General features: G+C 44.1%; 2 protein-coding genes across 2 annotated transcripts in view; both read right to left on the bottom strand.

Moving 5' to 3' along the window:
• LOC309530352 (uncharacterized protein) overlaps positions 1-19,633 on the bottom strand; it is a 302,362-nt gene that overhangs the window by 126,888 nt on the left and 155,841 nt on the right. The gene's annotated exons all lie outside the window — the stretch shown is intronic.
• LOC309530543 (olfactory receptor 52E4-like) lies at positions 3,424-4,416 on the bottom strand (the record flags this gene model as incomplete). Its single annotated transcript, XM_082219575.1, has 1 exon — positions 3,424-4,416. The coding sequence occupies one exon, from the start codon at positions 4,414-4,416 to the stop codon at positions 3,550-3,552; it is 867 nt and encodes a 288-aa protein (XP_082075701.1). The 3' UTR covers positions 3,424-3,549.

The following is a 19,633-nucleotide window of genomic DNA, read 5'->3' on the forward strand; positions in this document are numbered from 1 at the left end:
TCATCATCTGAATTGTCCTCTGTGGGAAATGTGTGAACAATTACTCTCTCCTGTTCAGGAGCACTCTCTAGAAATTTTGTGAGAATCACCTGACCAGATTCAGACAAAATTACTCTGTAGAGACCCTTTTCATATCCCACAAAAATGCCTCTGGCATTCTTTACTCCACCTGGAGCTTCTGTCCTCACATGAGACCCAAAAACCTTAAAATGGGCAACAGAAGGTTTTCTATGGAACAGCTTCTCAAAAGGAGAACTTCCCAAATCTTTTGAAACCTTTCTCAACCACGTGTGACAATAACACATTAACGACTCCGCCCAATATTCATGTGGCAAATGTGAACTCAGCAATTGCGCCTTCATCCCTTTTTGCAATTCTTTGTTCACCTGTACACAGACACTTCTGTTCCATGCTTCTGCAGAAACAGCAGCCCTGTGCCTTATCCCTTTCCCATCCAGGAACTCCTGAAAATCCTGTAAAAGAAAAACTGGCTTTTCATCTGTGAAAAGACAATCAATGTTAGCATCATGAACATTTTTAACTTTGTCACAAAACTCTTTAAACCTTTCTAAGGCTTCTTGTGGTTTCTCCAACACATATACCCAGACATAATGAGAGAAACAATCCACACACACAAGATAATATCTTGCATTGCCTCTAGATGGTGCTAGAGGACCAACCACATCAGCATACACCCGCTGAAATGCTCTGTCGACCCTTGTCTCCTTCTTTCCGCTCTTCGTCACACTTGCGAGAGAAATCATGTTAGAATCAGATGAATTACATTTCATGTAATCACTTTGATCAAAAGTCAACAAATACAGTCAATCTTTCTCTCTGGCAGAAAGATACAACTCTCCATCTTTGAAGATCTTGCAGCTTGCACTATCATAGGACAAAGTCAGTCCTTTCTTTGCAATCTGCGAAACACTCAGCAGATTGAACTTTAAATCAGGAACCAAATACACATTGTTAATAGTCAAGTTCAGACTCTCAAGATACACAGTTCCAAACCCGGTCGCTTCCAGCTGCTGACCGTTGGCCTGCTTCACAGTGAAGCTTTGCTTCTTAAACGTCGAAAACAGACTTCTGTGTGAACTCGTGTGTTGCGTCGCTCCAGTGTCAATGACAAACGTGTTCTCCACTTTTGGTGTGGTTCCTTTCGACATCAAAGCTTTTGCAGGTTTCACCTGGGACTTGGTACGACTTTTGCCTGACGCCTCAGGCTTTGCAGGGCTCCCCTTAGCTCCTTTCTGTTGACATGGTGTCTTACAGTTCTGCTGAAGATGCCCAGTCTGTCCACAATTGAAACATCGGACAACGTTCAAAGCTACAGCCTGCTCTTCATTAGCAACAGCAGTGGGGGAGTCAGAACTCCGAGCTTCTCTCCCCCTGTCTTTGACATCTATTGCAGCAAGGCAGTCTCTCTCATTGAGAACGACGGCGCACACTCTCTCTGCCATGAGATGCGCGGCCGGTAGGGAACCAAGCTGACTTGCAACCGTTTTATAAGTCCGATTTAGGCTGTTTATAATCATGAAGCAGAATATCTCTTCCCGTAGAGGGAAATTGCGTTCCGCCATCTGCTGGCGTAGGAACTTCATCTCTGTCAAATGCGCTTGTACATCTCCATCAGGCGCAAGCCTCAGATTGGTCAGCTTTTCAAAATGCAGCAACGCTGAAGAACCAGCATCTCTTTGATGTATTCTATGCAGCGTCTCCCAAATCTCTCGTGCGTTATCTAAACTCTGAATATGCACGAGTTGGTCATCCGAGACACACAGAATTATAGCCGTCCTGGCTTTCACATTCTGTGAATTCCAACCTAGCGTTGGTGCTGCAGGGATGGGGTTCTCAATCACCCCAAAAATCCTCTGATTCTGAAGCAGGGCTTTCATCTTTACAGACCATGATGAATAATTGTCATTAGTCAGGGGAGGTGGGTAAGGTAAGCCTCCCCCCTTCTTGGCATCCATTTTGAATCCAAGCCTCAGCTCTCACTCTCGAGCCTGTAACATCCAAGAGTCTCTCTTGGATGTTTTCTGCCTCACCACTTGGCAGTCAAACACAAGCTGTTTGAAAGTCCTTTTAAAAAAACAGCGAAATAGACAAAAACTTCGTTTCTCAGCCTCTCACTGTTCCAGCCCCTTGTCAGTAAGTTTCCACTACACTGACGTAATGCTGCTTAGCAACTGTGCATACCAGGCTTATCTAATATGCGAAGTATTCGGCTGTTTCCCAGTGCTAGTTTCAGCCAAACGCAGGCACTCAGTGAACCGAAGAATGCTTCTTTTCGCGTTCACTCTCACAGCCATAAAACACCATACCTTTGGGGCTCCGTTGCTCAGCAAACACCTTCTCTCGGTGCCCAGCCGTTTGTGTAGCTTCCAGCTGCACGTTGACTGTATCCTCCTTCCCTTGGTGCGGAGGATGAAGTACGATCCATCAACCTCTCCTGCAGTTTTCATGGATCAAAACCATCGGCTCATTGCTACCATTTGTTAGGAAATCAAGCCTTATCAGGAGAAACTGGCCACTCTCCAGGCACCCGGCTTGAATCCCGGTTGACCTCCCTGTCTGCATTCCCCGGCAGGATCCAGGCTAGGTCACGATTGGTGATCCTCCTCAAGCGTGAGAAGAACACACCACTCTTCCCCCCCCCCCGCGGCAGGGGAAAGAGATAGACAGAAATGTATTTATATGCCTTTATTTCTGTCTTTGCAGCATTACAGAGAAACACGTCTGCTCTCTTCAGACTCCATCAGCAGAGAGAGAAACTCCTCCTCCTGTACTTCCTGTACAGGTCAAATTACACTCTGAGCTAAATCCGGTGCTCAGCACTGTGAATAGACTGTCCCTCTGTTCCCACGGTACAGTCCCAACATTCCCATCATGTTTTGCTTTCCAGCTAGCTGCAGCTCGCTGCCGCATTGCATCCATATCGTAACACCTAATACATAACTAAGCGTGAAGGGCATGTTATGTGCTTTAGCAACAGCCCTCCTGTAAATAAGGAAATGCAACCTCTGTTGCTGATTTATGAAAAAAGCAGCAAAGGGATCTTCTCAGGTGTCTTGTGAGGTCTGTGTGGCCCTTCAAGACAGAGGAGCCATTTCTGTGCCCTGAGCACCTGTCAGACAGAAAGGCAGGACAGCAACAGCAACAACGACAATTCTGGAGCACATTGTTGAAAAGTTCTTGCCCCTCCTGATCCGCTGCCCCAAATTGCACTGCAGTGAATTGGGCCAGAGTCCAGCTTGCCAGGATCAAAGAACTGCAGAGTTCTGAATCAAACTGCAGTTCTGAATCAGACCGTTGATCGATCTACCTCAGGATGGCCTACACTGATTGGCAGCATGTTATATATCTGAATTCCCACTCAACAGATTGTAGGAATGCAAAATAGAATCGTAGAGTGGGGAGGGACCCTGGGGGTCATCTAGTCCAACCCCCTGCAAGGCAGGAAAATCAGGAGACGTTGGACAAAGGCGCCCTTTTGGAGAACAACAACTGCAGGATCCTCCTGCACAGCTCCCGGGTCCGGATGCCCTAAATGACGGGGTTGAGCACCGGGGGCAAAATGAGGTAGAGATTGGCAATGAGGATATGTGCACAATGGGGGATGTTGCGTCCGAAGCGGTGGGTGAGGAGGGAGAAGAAGGCAGGAGTGTAGAAGACAAAAATGACTGCAACATGAGAGCCACAAGTGCCCAAGGATTTGAGCCGGGCCTCTTTGGAGGGGAGCCGGAAAACAGACCGCAAGATCAGCACATAGGACAAAAGAATGAAGACCACATCAAGCATGAGGATGGTAATAGTGAACAAGCCATAAATCATGTTGATCCGGATGTTGGCACAGGCCAGCTTGGCGATGCCCATGTGCTCACAGTAGGTGTGGGCAAGGATGACGTGATCGCTGCAAAAGGGCAGGCAGAGAGTCAACAGGGCAATGGGCAGCACAAATAGGAATGTCCTCAGCACAACAGAAGCACACATCCAGGCTACCCTTGCCTTGGTCAAGATGGTGGTGTATCTCAGAGGGTCACAGGTGGCCACGTACCTGTCAAAGGCCATGGCTAGCAGCACGACAGACTCCATCCCCGTGAAGCTGTGGATGAAGAACATCTGAGCCAGGCAGGCCCCATGGCTGATCTCCCCAAGGCCAAACCAGAAGATGGCCAGCATCTTGGGCAAGGTGGAGGTGGAGAGGCCCAGGTCGATGGCCGGAAGGACGGAGAGGAAGTAGAACATGGGCTGGTGGAGGCTGGCTTCCGTTTTGATGATGAAGAGGATGGTGCAGCTGCCCACGAGAGCAACCAGGTAGCCAAGGCAGAAGGGGGTCGAGATCCAGGAGTGAAGCGCCTCCAGCCCCGGACCCCCAGCAGGATGAAGGTGGGGAATAAAAGTGGGTGGCATTCGAAAGGGGCATTCTCCTCCTGGACCCAGCCAGAGAACAGGTCACTGCGACCCTGCCAAGAAGAAGAAAACAGGCCAGCATTTTCCTCCATGGCTCCTCAAGGACACATAGACCCTTGCCTAGCAATCCTGTTTCATGTTAAGAAAACAATTGTGTGTTTGTGTGGAGGGGATGTGCCTGCTAGCTGGATTTGGCCAGAGTGTAGTTCCCTGTGTCCGAAAAAAGAAAATGAAAAAGCAGTCTGCACACTGCTGTATGAGGACCTTTCTTGTCTGCTCCTCCTCTCCCACCCATCAATTCATTGGGCCAATTTAGTCTGACAAAACTGGTGGGGGTGGCAGCTCTCCACTTTCCTCATCCTGTACATGGTTCTGTATTCTTCTGTTGTGTCTCTCCCCCCCCCTCTGCCACCACCACCACCACATTTCCCACTAATTTATCCTTCATCAAAACCAGCCTTTCTCTGCGGGGAACCTGATTCCTCCACCACCAAATACCCTAAGCTTCTCATTCACCTCTTGCAGCTCTACAGTGACCAGAGCTGGACATGCCAATTGCAACAAAGGTTCCTTGGAAGGAGAGGTAACTTGCTGCCCTCCCCCTTCAAAAAATGGTCCCACCAACTGCCCCTCCCTACCCATCTCAGCCTCTAAATCTTAGGGTCAAGCCCCATGTTGGGCGAAAAAGTCCCTCAGTGTGGGGAATTGGGCTAGAAGCACCTTGTGGTCCTTCCAACTTGTCAGTTCTATGATTCTATTACTCCCCTCCTTTCCACTCACCTTGAGAGGACCTTTTGTTCTGCCAGCTCACCTACAGATTAACACAGCAAGGTGTGCTCTGCTGAGCCACAGAGTCAAAGGTCTACTGGCAGCTGCATCGTGGATGGAGGAACTGAGGCAGGGCAACTGTTAGGTCCAGTGCTATTTTTCTGCTATTTTTCTAGAAAAAGAAGTTTCAGAACACCTCCCTCGTTTTCTTAGGATGGCAATGGCACCCACCCAAGAGGGGCCAGAACTGAGTTCCAGCAAGTTCTGGCCGAAAAAAAGACCCAGGTTAGGCCCATTAATAAGTGAGGCCAGCGTAACATACACAGGAATGGGAACTGACCACAAGACTAGTAAAAACCAGTTAAAGGGGAAAAGAATGGCTGATTGTTAAAGAGAAAAACAACTCCAGATAAGGTACAAGGAGGGTTCTGACACAGATACTAAAATCAAATGGGTTGGGTAAGTGTTTTTCATGAACTATGGCTTGATGAGAGATGGTGAAGTGCAGACGAGGCAGAAAGTGGTTGGGTAAAGGATGAACAGCTAAGATTATGCATACTTTGCCTATGCTGTATAGTCTGTGTCCTAATGGAAATGTAATGCATTACTGAATGAAGTCCTACTGATTGGGGATTTAGTATGAGGCTCCGTTCTTGAAATGACAAGGAGAATCCCCCCCCAACCTCATACCTCGAAACTGAATACAGTGGACTTCCGGGTTGGCGCCATCGCCGAATGGCGGACTCCCTCCGAGCTCCGGAGGGAGTCGGCTCGGCAGGGGCTGGGTCCTACCGCGCCGGCGACGCGGGGACCCTTAAAAACCACGGGAACGGATCCCGTGGACATGGTGACTCGGCTGGCACCGTTATCGCCCTCCCGGCTCGTGAAGGAGCCTTTTTAAAGGCTACGGATCGGGCGCCGGGGAGTGGCGTGGTGCTTTGAGTCCTCCGCTTCCCCTGCCGAGCACAGCCGCATGCCATTCGGCGGAGAGCGCTGGCTTCTTCCAAAGGAAATTCGGACAATTAACAACAACCCGTGAGTAATTGGGCAACCGGGTATAAAAGGAGGAAAAAAGAAATTTTTTTCCGGATTTGGCACGAGCGGGAGGGGATCCAAAAAGGAAGTCAGTCCCCTCCCTGATTGTAAACATGCTAAAACAAGGACTGGGAAACCAAGATCGATTCAGAAGTCTATTGATGATAAAAATTATTAACTCCACGATGTGAATTACAAGAATTGTGCTGGAGGAGAAGAGAGGAGGGTGAGAGGAAAAAGGCAACCCCCCCCTGGGAACCGGGGCGATTCGGAGCGCCTGGTGAAGAGAGATGGAAAATTTGACAGCTGTCAAAGGAGCTGTCACAGCTAGAGAATATAAAGAGGACTTTGTTACAAGTTTCCTGCTGGTGAATTTTGTTATAATTTGATACAAATATGGATACAAACTGCTGGGGAAGAAGAAACAACAACTTGACTTTTGGTTTAAAGGATACAAAGTTACTGCAACCCCCCTAGAGGGGCTTTGGGACATTACAAGTGTCGTATGTGGAAAACTACTCTGGGATGTATACAGGTCTTATCTCCTGGGAAAGCTGTAAAACTGAAACATTATTTAGTCTACAGAGGTGACCATAATACAATAGAATCCTCTATTGAAGCAAGAAAGGAACTGGACGTAAGTCTTTGTTTCTGAATAACAAACCTCTGTAGAGACACTAAATTTTGGAACAAGAATGCTTTAACAGCCGAACAAGATAGAAACCGGAGAAAGCAAGAAATAAAAGAGCAAAGGACTAACTACGACATGGAAAGAATAATCAGAGGAGCAACAAATGATCAAGGGAAACCAAAGGCCTTTATTAGACTGGACTTTTGAAGTTAAACACTACCAAAATAACTAAATTTAAAGAAAACCGGCAAGATGGACTGAGATAAATTTTGGCTATGGACTTAAGACCTCCAGGCCGACAACACATAGACAGATGGACATGGGGAATCTAAACCGGGGAAGGGAGGGGGAATCTTAGAATCCAAAGGCTATGTAATCAATTTTTTGAACTTTCCTATATTTTCTATCTTATATTTTCTATAACTTTGATCTTATATGTTTTTGTTTTACTTTTTATCTTTTTTTAGAAAGGGGGAACTCGTGGAAGGAAACGAGAACTGATCTTGGGGGGAAAATTGTGTATTATTTTAAGATAAGGAATGTTGTTAAGATTGTGTAAATTTAAATTGGCTTATGAGTAAAATGTATTAGGTTTAATTCGGGAATGAGAGCTTGTGGAACCAACTTAAGGAAAGGGGAATACAGTCGGGAGGGGACGGAGGAAGTCCCAGAAAGAAGGTTATGAAAAGAAGGGTTTAAATTTGTTTCTTTCTTTCTTTTTCTTCTTTATCTTTCTTTCTTATTTTTCTTATTCTGTTTTTATTGGAAATTCTAATAAATATGATTTAAAAAAAAAAAGAAACTGAATACAGTGGTACCTCTGGTTACGAACTTAATTCGTTCCGGAGGTCCGTTCTTAAGCTGAAACCGTTCTTATCCTGAGGCACGCTTTCGCTAATGGAACCTCCCACTGCGCACACACCTCCTGTGCACAATTTCCATTCACATCCTGGGGCAAAGTTCACAACCAGAAGCAGCTACTTCAGGGTTAGCGGAGTTCGTAACCTGAAGCGTTTGTAACCAGAAGCGTTCATAACCAGAGGTACCACTGTACAGGCCTCCTGGCAGCTCTGTCTTGCCCTCAGGACCTGCCCAGGCCACATCCCTCATTGGCCCCATTCTGCACTCTCCCCAAGTGTTTTTGCACAGCTGCCATCTGTCTTGGAACTATGACAACTGTTCTGGGTTGCCTGGATGAAGAGGGGTATATGTCTGACCACACCCATTTTGCCACACCCACCTCTGGGATGTGGCTCCCAGAAAGCTTTTGATAAGAAAACATGGCCCTGAGGCTGAAAAAAAGGGTCACCACCACTGAAAAAATCCCTGCTTTTTAAGGACTGGAAACCCAGAGTAACATGGCATCAAAAGTTCCAGATTTTATTAGGCCAGAGATATGATCAAATCAGTGATGAAATTTAGGAAAGAAACTTGATCATCATTTGTTAAAGCAGTCTATTACAGTATTACATACAGAACAATATAAATATGTCATTTCTGTGTGCAACCTGAGAAACATGGAAGAGATGGGGGAATACTATAGGTCCTCAGAAATCTCCACTAATTCCATTTCTGGATTTTCATGATCAAAACAAATATCTCCAGTACAAGGGGTGGACATCCAGGGGGTTGTTCTATGTTCAGGACCTTATTGAGTGGTGCTGACCCATCTTATAATAACCTTTGTGAATCCAGTTGAGGGGTACTCAGTATGACTGACTCCAGATAGCTCAGGTATGATCATTTATAGGCAATCTTTTATGGAAGCAGGAGGTTCTTCAGTACCAGAAAGTGTATGAATCTTTTTTATCTAACTCTGGAATGTATATACCAGGAGAACAACCAAGATGGCCAAGGAACTGGAAATGAAGCCTTATAAGGAATGGCTGAGGCAATTTGGTGTGTTTAACCTGGAAAAGAGGATATGATAGTAATCTTCAGCTATCTGAACAGCTGCCACATGGAAGATGGAGCAAGTTTATTTCCTGCTTCTCCAGAGAGTTGGATTCAAATGGCATGAAAGAAGATTCCAACTAAACATTTGGAGGAACTTTCTGACAGTAAGAGCAGTTTGATGGGGGAACAGACTCCTTCGGAAGGTGGTGGACTCTCCTTCGTTGGAGATTTTTAAACAGAGGTCGGAGGACCACCCACCAGGGATTGTTCAGCGGTGATTCCAACAATGCATTAGGTTGGGCTGGGTGACCCCTGGGGTTTCCTTCCAGCTCTATGATTCTATGATTCCATGAGGCATTTGGAGCTTCAGGGTGGACCAACAACTGAAAGCAGGATTGCTCAAAGATGGCATATAAACCTGTATAGACATTTGACACAACACAGCAGAGTTGTTAGAAGGGGAATGAAATGAGAAGCAGGACTGAGATTTGGATATGCTTCGAGGTTCAGGCTATGGGAAGTCGTAAAATCAAAATTACAATTCGGAAGACAATTTGATCTTTTTTATTTTAGTTTATTTTTATTGGATTCTGATTTGATATGTTAATTGGAGGTTTTTTATTGGGAAATTAATATACACTCTAACAAAAAAAGAAGGGGAATGAAACAACATCAGCCAGCGTGGTGTAGTGGTTAAGAGCGGTGGACTCGTAATCTGGTGAACCGGGTTTGCTTCCCCGCTCCTCCACATGCAGCTGCTGGGTGACCTTGGGCTACTCACACTTCTCTGAAGTCTCTCATCCTCACTCACCTCACAGAGTGTTTGTGGTGGGGGAGGAAGGGAAAGGAGATTGTGAGCAGCTTTGAGACTCCTTAGGGTAGTGATAAAGCGGGATATCAAATCCAAACACATCCTCTTCTTCTTCTTCTTCTTCTTCTTCTTCTTCTTCTTCTTCTTCTTCTTCTTCTTCCATTAGACATGCAGTCTCCCCACTCCCACCCCCTTTCCAGTGCATCAATATGGAGATAGTGCTTCCCTTTGGTTTAAGCACTAGATGCTGGGAGTAAACATTTATTCATTCCACTGGTCACCCGTCTTGGTTCCTACTCGAACAGTACATGGACACTTCTACATAGCTGTTGTTATTGTGTTTGTGATGTGCGTGGTTCATTCTGTCATGAATGCTTTAGCTGAGTTTCTTGCATTCAGGGGGTTGGACTAGATGTCCCTTGGGGTCCCTTTCAACTCTATAATTCTATGATTCATTCAAAACCAATAAAATGATTGTAAAAGGAAAAAGATGATGGTTAGATCCAGTGCTTTTTTCTGGGGGGCACGAAGGGGTACGCATACCCCTAAACATTTTGTGAATCTTTGTCGGAATCTCTGCTCAGCCAAGCCGATAAGGCCTCATCTTCCTCCGAGCTGAGCCTTTGAAATCGCCTCTGACATGTATAATGACCTGAGCCTTTGATAAGGCCTCAAGCACATTCTATCCAGGAGGGTTCCCAGCACAGGGAAGAGACGAGAGGTTTGGTTACATTGTAAAGAATTTTATTTCTAAACTACGCAGAACAGAAAAGACATCCTCCCTCTATGAAAGCAGAGAGCAACTGAACAAAGGAACAAAGGAACAAAGGAAACAGGAAACCACTAACGTCACATCCCGTCTCCCTTTCCCGTGAGACTGCAAGGTCTCTGGAATCTAAACAGATTGCAAGTGCTTCGTGCTTTGCTTACAACCTTCAGAAGTCAGCAAAGCCAAACATGCTTTGCTGTCCTGATAAATCTGGATTGGACATTTGATAGGAATTCTCATGTCTTTACACAACTGTAACAACCATTCACAATCCACAAGTGAATAAAACAATGCATTCAGTTCAGCTTCACAAGAACTTAGAATCATAGAATCATAGAATCATAGAGTTGGAAGAGACCACAGGGGCCATCGAGTCCAACCCCCTGCCAAGCAGGAAACACCATCAGAGCACTCCTGACATATGATTGTCAAGCCTCTGCTTAAAGACCTCCAAAGTAGGAGACTCCACCACACTCCTTGGCAGCAAATTCCACTGCCGAACAGCTCTTACTGTCAGGAAATTCTTCCTAATGTTTAGGTGGAATCTTCTTTCTTGTAGTTTGGATCCATTGCTCCGTGTCCGCTTCTCTGGAGCAGCAGAAAACAACCTTTCTCCCTCCTCTATGTGACATCCTTTTATATATTTGAACATGGCTATCATATCACCCCTTAACCTCCTCTTCTCCAGGCTAAACATGCTCAGCTCCCTTAGCCGTTCCTCATAAGGCATCGTTTCCAGGCCTTTGACCATTTTGGTTGACCTCCTCTGGACACGTTCCAGTTTGTCAGTGTCCTTCTTGAATCGTGGTGCCCAGAACTGGACACAGTACTCCAGGTGAGGTCTGACCAGAGCAGAATACAGTGGCACTATTACTTCCCTTGATCTAGATGCTATACTCCTATTGATGCAGCCCAGAATTGCATTGGCTTTTTTAGCTGCCGCGTCACACTGTTGGCTCATGTCAAGTTTGTGGTCAACCAAGACTCCTAGATCCTTTTCACATGTACTGCTCTCAAGCCAGGTGTCCCCCATCTTGTATTTGTGCCTCTCATTTTTTTTGCCCAAGTGCAATACTTTACATTTCTCCCTGTTAAAATTCATCTTGTTTGTTTTGACCCAGTTCTCTAATCTGTCAAGGTCGTTTTGAAGTGTGATCCTGTCCTCTGGGGTGTTAGCCACCCCTCCCAGTTTGGTGTCATCTGCAAATTTGATCAGGATGCCCTTGAGTCCATCATCCAAGTCATTGATAAAGATGTTGAATAAGACCGGGCCCAAGACTGAACCCTGTGGCACCCCACTAGTCACTCTTCTCCAGGATGAAGAGGAACCATTGATGAGCACCCTTTGGGTTCGGTCAGTCAGGCAGTTACAAATCCACTGAGTGGTAGCATAGTCAAGACCGCATATTACCAGCTTCTTTACAAGAATATCATGGGGCACCTTGTCAAATGCCTTGCTGAAATCAAGGTAGGCTACATCCACTGCGTTCCCTTCATCTACCAGGCTTGTAATTCTGTCAAAAAACGAGATCAGGTTAGTCTGACATGACTTATTTTTCAGAAATCCATGCTGACTATTGGTGATAACAGCATTCCTTTCTAGGTGCTCACAGACTGTTTGCTTAATGATCTGCTCCAGAATCTTCCCTGCTATTGATGTCAGACTGACTGGGCGGTAATTATTTGGGTCCTCTCTTTTCCCCTTTTTGAAAATAGGGACAACATTTGCCCTCCTCCAGTCTGCCGGGACTTCGCCTGTTCTCCAGGAATTCTCAAAGATGACTGCCAGTGGTTCTGAGATCACATCTGCCAGTTCTTTTAATACTCTTGGATGCAGTTCATCTGGCCCTGGAGACTTGAATACATCTAAACTAGCCAAATATTCTTGTACTATCTCCTTAGTTATTCTAGGCTGTGTTTCCTTTGCTGAATCATTTGCTCCAAATTCTTCAGGTCGGGCATTGTTTTCTTTATCGGAGAAGACTGAGGCAAAGAAGGCATTGAGGAGTTCAGCCCTTTCTGTGTCCCCTGTTTGCATTTCACCATCTTCTCCTCTGAGTGACCCCACTGTTTCTTTGTTCTTCCTTTTGCTACGAACATACCCATAAAAGCCTTTTTTGTTGCTTTTAACCTCTCTAGCAAGCCTGAGTTCATTCTGTGCTTTAGCTTTTCTGACTTTGTGTCTACACGTGCTGGCTATTTGTTTAAATTCCTCTTTGGTGGTTTCCCCCCTTTTCCATTTTTTGTACACATCCTTTTTTAATCTTAACTCAGTTAACAGTTCTTTAGATAGCCACCCTGGCTTCTTTAGGCACCTTCCATGTTTCCGTCTCATTGGTATTGCCTGACGTTGTGCTTTTACTATCTCCCTCTTAACAAACTCCCAGCCATCATGAACTCCCTTTCCTTTTAGTATTGCTGTCCATGGGATCTCACCCAGCACTTCCCTAAGTTTTATGAAGTCGGCTTTCTTAAAGTCAAGAAATTGAGTCCTAGTATGCTTGGCTGCTCCTTTCCGCTGTATAGTAAACTTCAGAAGAGCATGATCACTCGCGCCTAATGATCCTTCCACTTCTACCCCACTAACCAGGTCATCAACATTAGTTAGGACCAGATCTAAAATGGCTGTTCCTCTTGTTGCTTCTCCCACTTTCTGGACAATGAAGTTGTCTGCAAGGCCAGTGAGGAATCTGTTTGACCTTATGCTCTTGGCTGAGTTTGACGTCCAACAAATATCCGGGTAATTGAAGTCCCCCATTACTACTATCTCCCTTCCTTTTGCATGCTTTTTTTTAATAATTTTTTTTATTGGTTTTACAAAGTTTTTTAAGACAAACAAACATATAAAAAGACAAACAAACACGTATAGTTTCATAACATTTTTTCCTTAAACCTCTTTTCTCAGACTCCCCCATACCTCCCCTTTCTGCATCCCAATGTCCAAAGTTTTTTAGCAACTTCTAAGTATTTCTGTCCAACCTCTGTCCTCTTAATCTTTTCTTTAGTCTAATCTTATGTCACTGTAACCCTTTCTTTCTCAAAACCTCGACATTCTAGCATTCATCAAAATTATAGTAGTCCTTAAGGTAAATTTTGAATTTCTTCCATTCTTCTTCCGCCGTCTCTTTTCCCTGATCACGGATTCTGCCAGTCATCTCGGCCAATGTCATATAGTCTATCACTTTCATCTGCCATTCTTCCAGGGTGGGTAGATCTTGTGTCTTCCAATACTTTGCGATAAGTATTCTTGCTGCTGTTGTTGCGTACATAAAAAAGTTCTATCTTTCTTTGACACCAATTGGCCGACAATGCCCAAGAGGAAGGCCTCTGGTTTCTTAAGAAAGTACATTTAAGCACCTTTTTCATTTCATTATATATCATTTCCCAGAAAGCCTTAATCTTCGGGCATGTCCACCAAAGGTGGTAGAAAGTACCTTCAGTTTCTTTACATTTCCAACATTTGTTATCAGGCAAGTGGTAAATTTTTTGCTAGCTTGACTGGGGTCATGTACCACCTGTAAATCATTTTCATAATATTTTCCTTTAAGGCATTACATGCCGTAAATTTGATACCGGTGTTCCACAACCTTTCCCAGTCAGCAAACATAATGTTATGACCAATGTCTTGTGCCCACTTAATCATGGCTGATTTAACTGTTTCATCTTGTGTATTCCATTTCAGCAGCAAATTATACATTCTTGACAGATTCTTAGTATTGGGTTCTAACAGTTCAGTCTCTAATTTTGATTTTTCCACCTGGAAGCCAATTTTCCTATCTTGTTTATAAACCTCCATTATTTGGTAATAATGGAGCCAGTCTCGTACTTTAGGTTTCAATTTCTCATGACTCTGTAATTTCAATTTATCTCCATCTTGTTCCAGAATCTCCCAATACTTTGGCCATCCGACCTCCATACTGAGTTTCTTCAGTGCCTTAGACTCCAAGGGAGACAACCATCTAGGGGTTTTGTTTTCCAACAAATCTTTGTATCTTATCCAAACATTAAACAGCGCTTTTCTAACAATGTGGTTTTTAAAGGCCCTATGCACTTTGATTTTGTCATACCATAAATATGCATGCCAACCAAACATATTATTAAAACCTTCTAAATCCAAGATATCTGTATTCTCGAGGAGCATCCACTCTTTCAACCAGCAAAACGCTGCTGCTTCATAGTACAATTTTAGGTCCGGCAGGGCAAATCCCCCTCTTTCTTTTGCGTCTGTAAGTACTTTAAATTTTATTCTGGGCTTTTTGCCCTGCCAGACAAATTTCGCAATGTCTTTCTGCCACCTCTTGAAACAGTCCATCTTGTCAAGAATCTGTAGAGTTTGAAACAGAAATAACATTCTAGGCAATACATTCATCTTGATAACTGCAATTCGGCCTAACATTGACAATTTCAGATTTGACCATATTTCCAGATCTTTTTTAATTTCAGACCAACATTTTTCATAGTTATCCTTATACAAGTTCAGATTTTTAGATGTCAAATAAACCCCTAGGTATTTCACCTTCTTAACCACCGTCAAACCTGTCTCTTCTTGAAATTTCTCCTTCTCCATATCTGTTAAGTTTTTTCCTAAGACTTTAGTTTTTTGTTTATTCAGTTTAAATCCAGCTACCTGTCCAAATTGTTGAATTATCTCTAACACCCTTTTCGTACTAGTGTTTGGCTCTTGTAAGGTCAATACAAGGTCATCTGCGAATGCCCTTAACTTGTAATGTTTAGCTCCGACCTGTACACCTTTAACCTGCTGGTCATTTCTAATCATGTTCAGCAACACCTCCAGAACCGAAATAAAAAGCAATGGGGAAATTGGGCACCCCTGTCATGTTCCTTTTTCTATCTTAAGTTCCTCAGTTATCACATTATTTACAATCAGCTTGGCTTTTTGTTCAGAATATATCGCACCCATACCATTCTCAAATCCTTGGCCTACCCCCATCCCATGAAGATTCTTTTTCAAAAAACTCCAAGAAATATTGTCAAAGGCTTTCTCCGCATCCACGAAAATCAAGACTGCTTTAGTGTTTATATTCACCTCTAACTTTTCCAAAATGTCTATTATATTCCTTACATTGTCTGATAGGTGCCTTTTTGGGAGAAAGCCTGCTTGGTCCTTATGAATCTTCTCCATCAGCACTCTTTTAAATCTTTTTGCCAAAATATCTGCAAAAATTTTGTAATCCACATTAAGTAATGATATTGGGCGGTAGTTCTTCAGTTGAGTCTTTTCAGTCTCTGTCTTTGGTATGAGTGAAATATATGCTTCTTTCCACGATTCAGGTGCCTTTTTCCCCTCTAGGATCTCGTTGCAGACTTCCTTTAACGGTTGAATCAGCCACTCCTTCAAAGATTTATAATATCTGGAAGTCAGTCCGTCTGGCCCTGGAGACTTGCCCAATTGCATGTTCTGAATGGCACTCTCTATCTCTTGTTCTGTTATTCTCTGGTTTAAGTCCACCTTGCTTTGATGAGAGATTTTTTGTAATCCATATTTATTAAGGAATTTATCTATATCTTCTTCATTTTGTAGTCCTTGAGAGTAAAGCTTTTTAAAATAACTCAAAAAGCAATTTCTAATCTCATTAGGTTTAGATATGTTCTTTCCATCCACTTCTAGGCTTGTAACTGTATTTAGTTTCTGCCTTTTCTTCAATTGCCATGCCAGAAGTTTGCCACATTTATCTGCCGATTCAAATGTCTTTTGTTTCATTTGCTTTATCTTCCATTCAATCTCTTGATTCATCAATTCCATATATTGTGTTTGGTATAACTTAATCTCTCTCAAAATCTCCTGGGACTTTGGTTTTGATCTTAATTTTTTCTCTCCTTCCTTTATCTTTTCCAGAATCTTTTCCTTTTTCTCATTCTGCTTTCTCTTCCTTATTGAATTTTGTTGAATCAAAAATCCTCGCACCACAGCTTTACTTGCGTCCCAGATCACTCTTTTTTCCACATCGGCCTTTAAATTTATTTCAAAATAGTCCTTTAAAGTTTTTTGGGCCTTCATGTGGAACTCCTTATCTCGAAACAGGGTGTCATTCATCCTCCATCTAAATTGACCAGTTGTTGTAAATTTCATTTCCATCTTCATGGCGTTGTGGTCGGAGCAAGTTTTTGGACAGATTTCTACCTTCTTAATCTTTGGAGCCATCACACTAGTAATCCAAATTTGATCAATTCTTGTCCAGGTCATCATTGCTTGGGAGAAAAAAGTTCCCTCTCTCTCAAGAGGGTTCCTTGTTCTCCATATGTCTATTAGGTCCATATTTTCCGTCATTTCAAAGAAGGTCTTCGGAAGTCTCCCTTCCTTGTTGATTGTCAGTCTTTGTGCCTTGTCCATGTTTGTGGAGACTACACCATTCATGTCTCCCATGATTATCATATTATAATCCAAAAAGTCCATCAAAATTTCATGGAGTTTTTTGAAGAATTCTGCCTTGCCTTCGTTTGGTGCATAAATTCCAACTATTAAAATTTTTTCTCCTTGTACTTGTATCTCAACTGCCAGATATCTTCCTTGTTCATCTTTGAACATCATTTTTGAAGCCCACTTCTCTTTTACATAGATCACAACTCCTCTTTTCTTAACTTTGTCAGATGCTTGGCCATCTGTTCCAGGAAGGCATCATCTATGTCCTCCGTTTGGCTTGGGGATCTATAGTAAACTCCCACAATGAGGTCTCTGTTATTCTTCTCTCCCTTAATTTTGACCCAAATGCTCTCACTTTGGCTTTGAGGTTCTAAATCTTGGATCTCTTCACAGGTATACACATCCCTGACATATAACGCCACTCCTCCTCCTTTCTTGTCTGGTCTGTTTCTCTGAAATAGATTGTATCCCCCCATTATTACATTCCAATCGTGGGACTTATCCCACCAGGTTTCAGTGATGCCTATTATGTCATATTTAGTTTGCTGTACCAAGAGCTCCAGCTCATCTTGTTTATTTCCCATGCTTTGCGCATTAGTGTACAGACATTGAAGTCCATTAATCATTCCCCCGTGTCTCTTATTTAAGGATTTTTTCCTCCCACCACTAGGTCCGTGTGCTGTTTGCTCCATTTGGTCTATGACATTTGGATGATCATCTTCATTAATTGATAGACTCCTACCTTCAGGAGCACTGTCTCCGTCCCCCACATTAGTCAGTTTAAAGCCCTCCTGATGAGGTTTCTGAGATTTTTGGCAAAAACATTTCTCCCAACCGTTGTGAGGTGCAGCCCATCACTTGCCAGAAGTCCATCTTCAAGAAACTGCAGGCCGTGATCTAAGAATCCAAACCGTTCCTGTTTACACCATTTGCGAAGCCAGCTGTTCACTTCTACTATTTTCCCCTCTCTCCCTGGGCCACGTCGTTCAACTGGGAGGACAGACGAGATGACAATTTGTGCATTTAGTTGCTTCAATTTCCTGCCGAGAGCCTCGTAGTCTCTTTTGATCTTCTGGAGGCTATTGCTTGCAGTGTCATTGGTTCCCACATGAACCAAGAGGAAGGGGTATTTGTCAGTGGGTTTTATGATTCCTTGCAGTCGTTCAGTTACATCTTGGATCTTAGCCCCGGGGAGACAGCACACTTCCCGAGACATCTTGTCAGGCCCACAGATCACTGCTTCTGTTCCCCTCAGTAGGGAATCCCCTATCACCACTACACGCCTCCTCTTGGGTTTGGTCGGGGTTCTTCCGTGAGCTGTCTGTTCGAAGGTCGCCTGCACATTCCCTGAGGACTGACTTTCCTGCTCTTCTTCATATACCTGATCGACTGTAATGAGGGAGAGATCCTCAAATGGAGTCTGCTCTTTGTCTTCCATGCTAGGGGAGAGGACCTCAAAGCGATTGTGTATTTCTAAACAATCAGAGTGAACCCTGGGCCTCCTACTTCTTTGAGTCACGTTTCTCCATATATCTGGCTCCTGTGTTGGTGAACTAGCCTCCTTCTCAGGGGAGTCCCCTGTCTCCTCCTTGGTGGAGACAGTGTGCTCTGTTGCTTCCAAGAAGAGCTCCAGCTCTCTAATTCTTTGGAGCGTAGCTACACGTTCCTCCAGTTGCTGGACTTTGTCTTTTAAAAGGGCAATCAACATGCAATTGCTGCAGGTAAAGCTGCCTGCAACCTTTGGCAAGATGGCAAACATTGCGCAGGAATCGCAGGCGACTGCAGCTGTTCCCTCCCCTTCCAACTTAAACTTACTGTTGTTTGCTTCATGCACGACCAATCAAATAGACCCTGGTTGTACATATAGCAAACTCCAGATGTGCTTTTCCTGTCTGTAGTGTCACTTCCAAAACTCGCATCATCAAATATCTCAAGACCACCAGACTTCTGATTGTTATATGTCAGTCTGTAATGCATAGTGCCTTTCAAATAGTGTGCTATGTGTTTCAGAGCTTTCCAATCCTTAACAGTAGGATTGTTGACTTGTCTGCTTAGCAAGTTACAGCTAACTGCAATGTCACGTCTTGAACATCTGGCAATGAAATTTAGTTTGCCTCGCACATTTCTGTACAGTGTAGTGCCAGAAAATGCTCCTTCAGTGTCATCTACCTGATAACCTGTCGTCATTGGTGTGTCTACAGGGTTAGCATCCATCAGATTTAGCTTGGTTAACACATCAGCAATTTTCTGTGACTGGTATACTAGGAATTAAAGCTGCATCACATGATGGGCACTTCAAGATGGCGGGGGCTGCTGAGCAGACTGCCAGAAGTTACACCCCGGGGAAAGCTGAAACAGTATCCCAGACCATGCAGGGATGTGTTCCTGAAACCGAAAGCTCCAGAAAAGGGAGGCTTTTGGAGGAAGAGTGCACGAGGGGGGTGTTACCTGTTCAGGGGGTGAAATCTCCAAAGCAGGAGGAGCAAGGGGAGTTGGCTGCCACGTCATCCCAACCATCACTGCAACCAGCAGGTGGCACTGCTGTGTTTGAAGCAGTGGAAAGTTTTTCCTGTGAGAAGCTTGGGCAGAGTCCAAATGCCAGGATGATCTGCGCAGATGTGGTCACTAGCTGTTCCAGTACAAAGGCTAAGGCAAACCTTTGTGGAAGATGGAACTGGTTCACCATATTTGCATCAAGAAGGGTCTGATCCACCAGTTGGGTGAAGACTCCTTGGAGGTGCAAAGTGTTGTGGAGTCTGGCACACTTCCCTGTGTTCCATTCAGCTTTCTGGACTTGTAGCAGAGTGTGCACAGCGCAAGCCGCTTAGTGTATAAGCTTGCAGAAGATAAGAGTCCACATGCTGTTGTTCTAAACTAGCAGCTTTATTTACAGCAGAACAGTAAAAATAAACAAACCATCCGAGA

Source organism: Podarcis vaucheri (genome assembly GCF_965113315.1).
Source record: "Podarcis vaucheri genome assembly, chromosome: 4".
Taxonomy (NCBI): Eukaryota; Metazoa; Chordata; class Lepidosauria; order Squamata; family Lacertidae; genus Podarcis; species Podarcis vaucheri.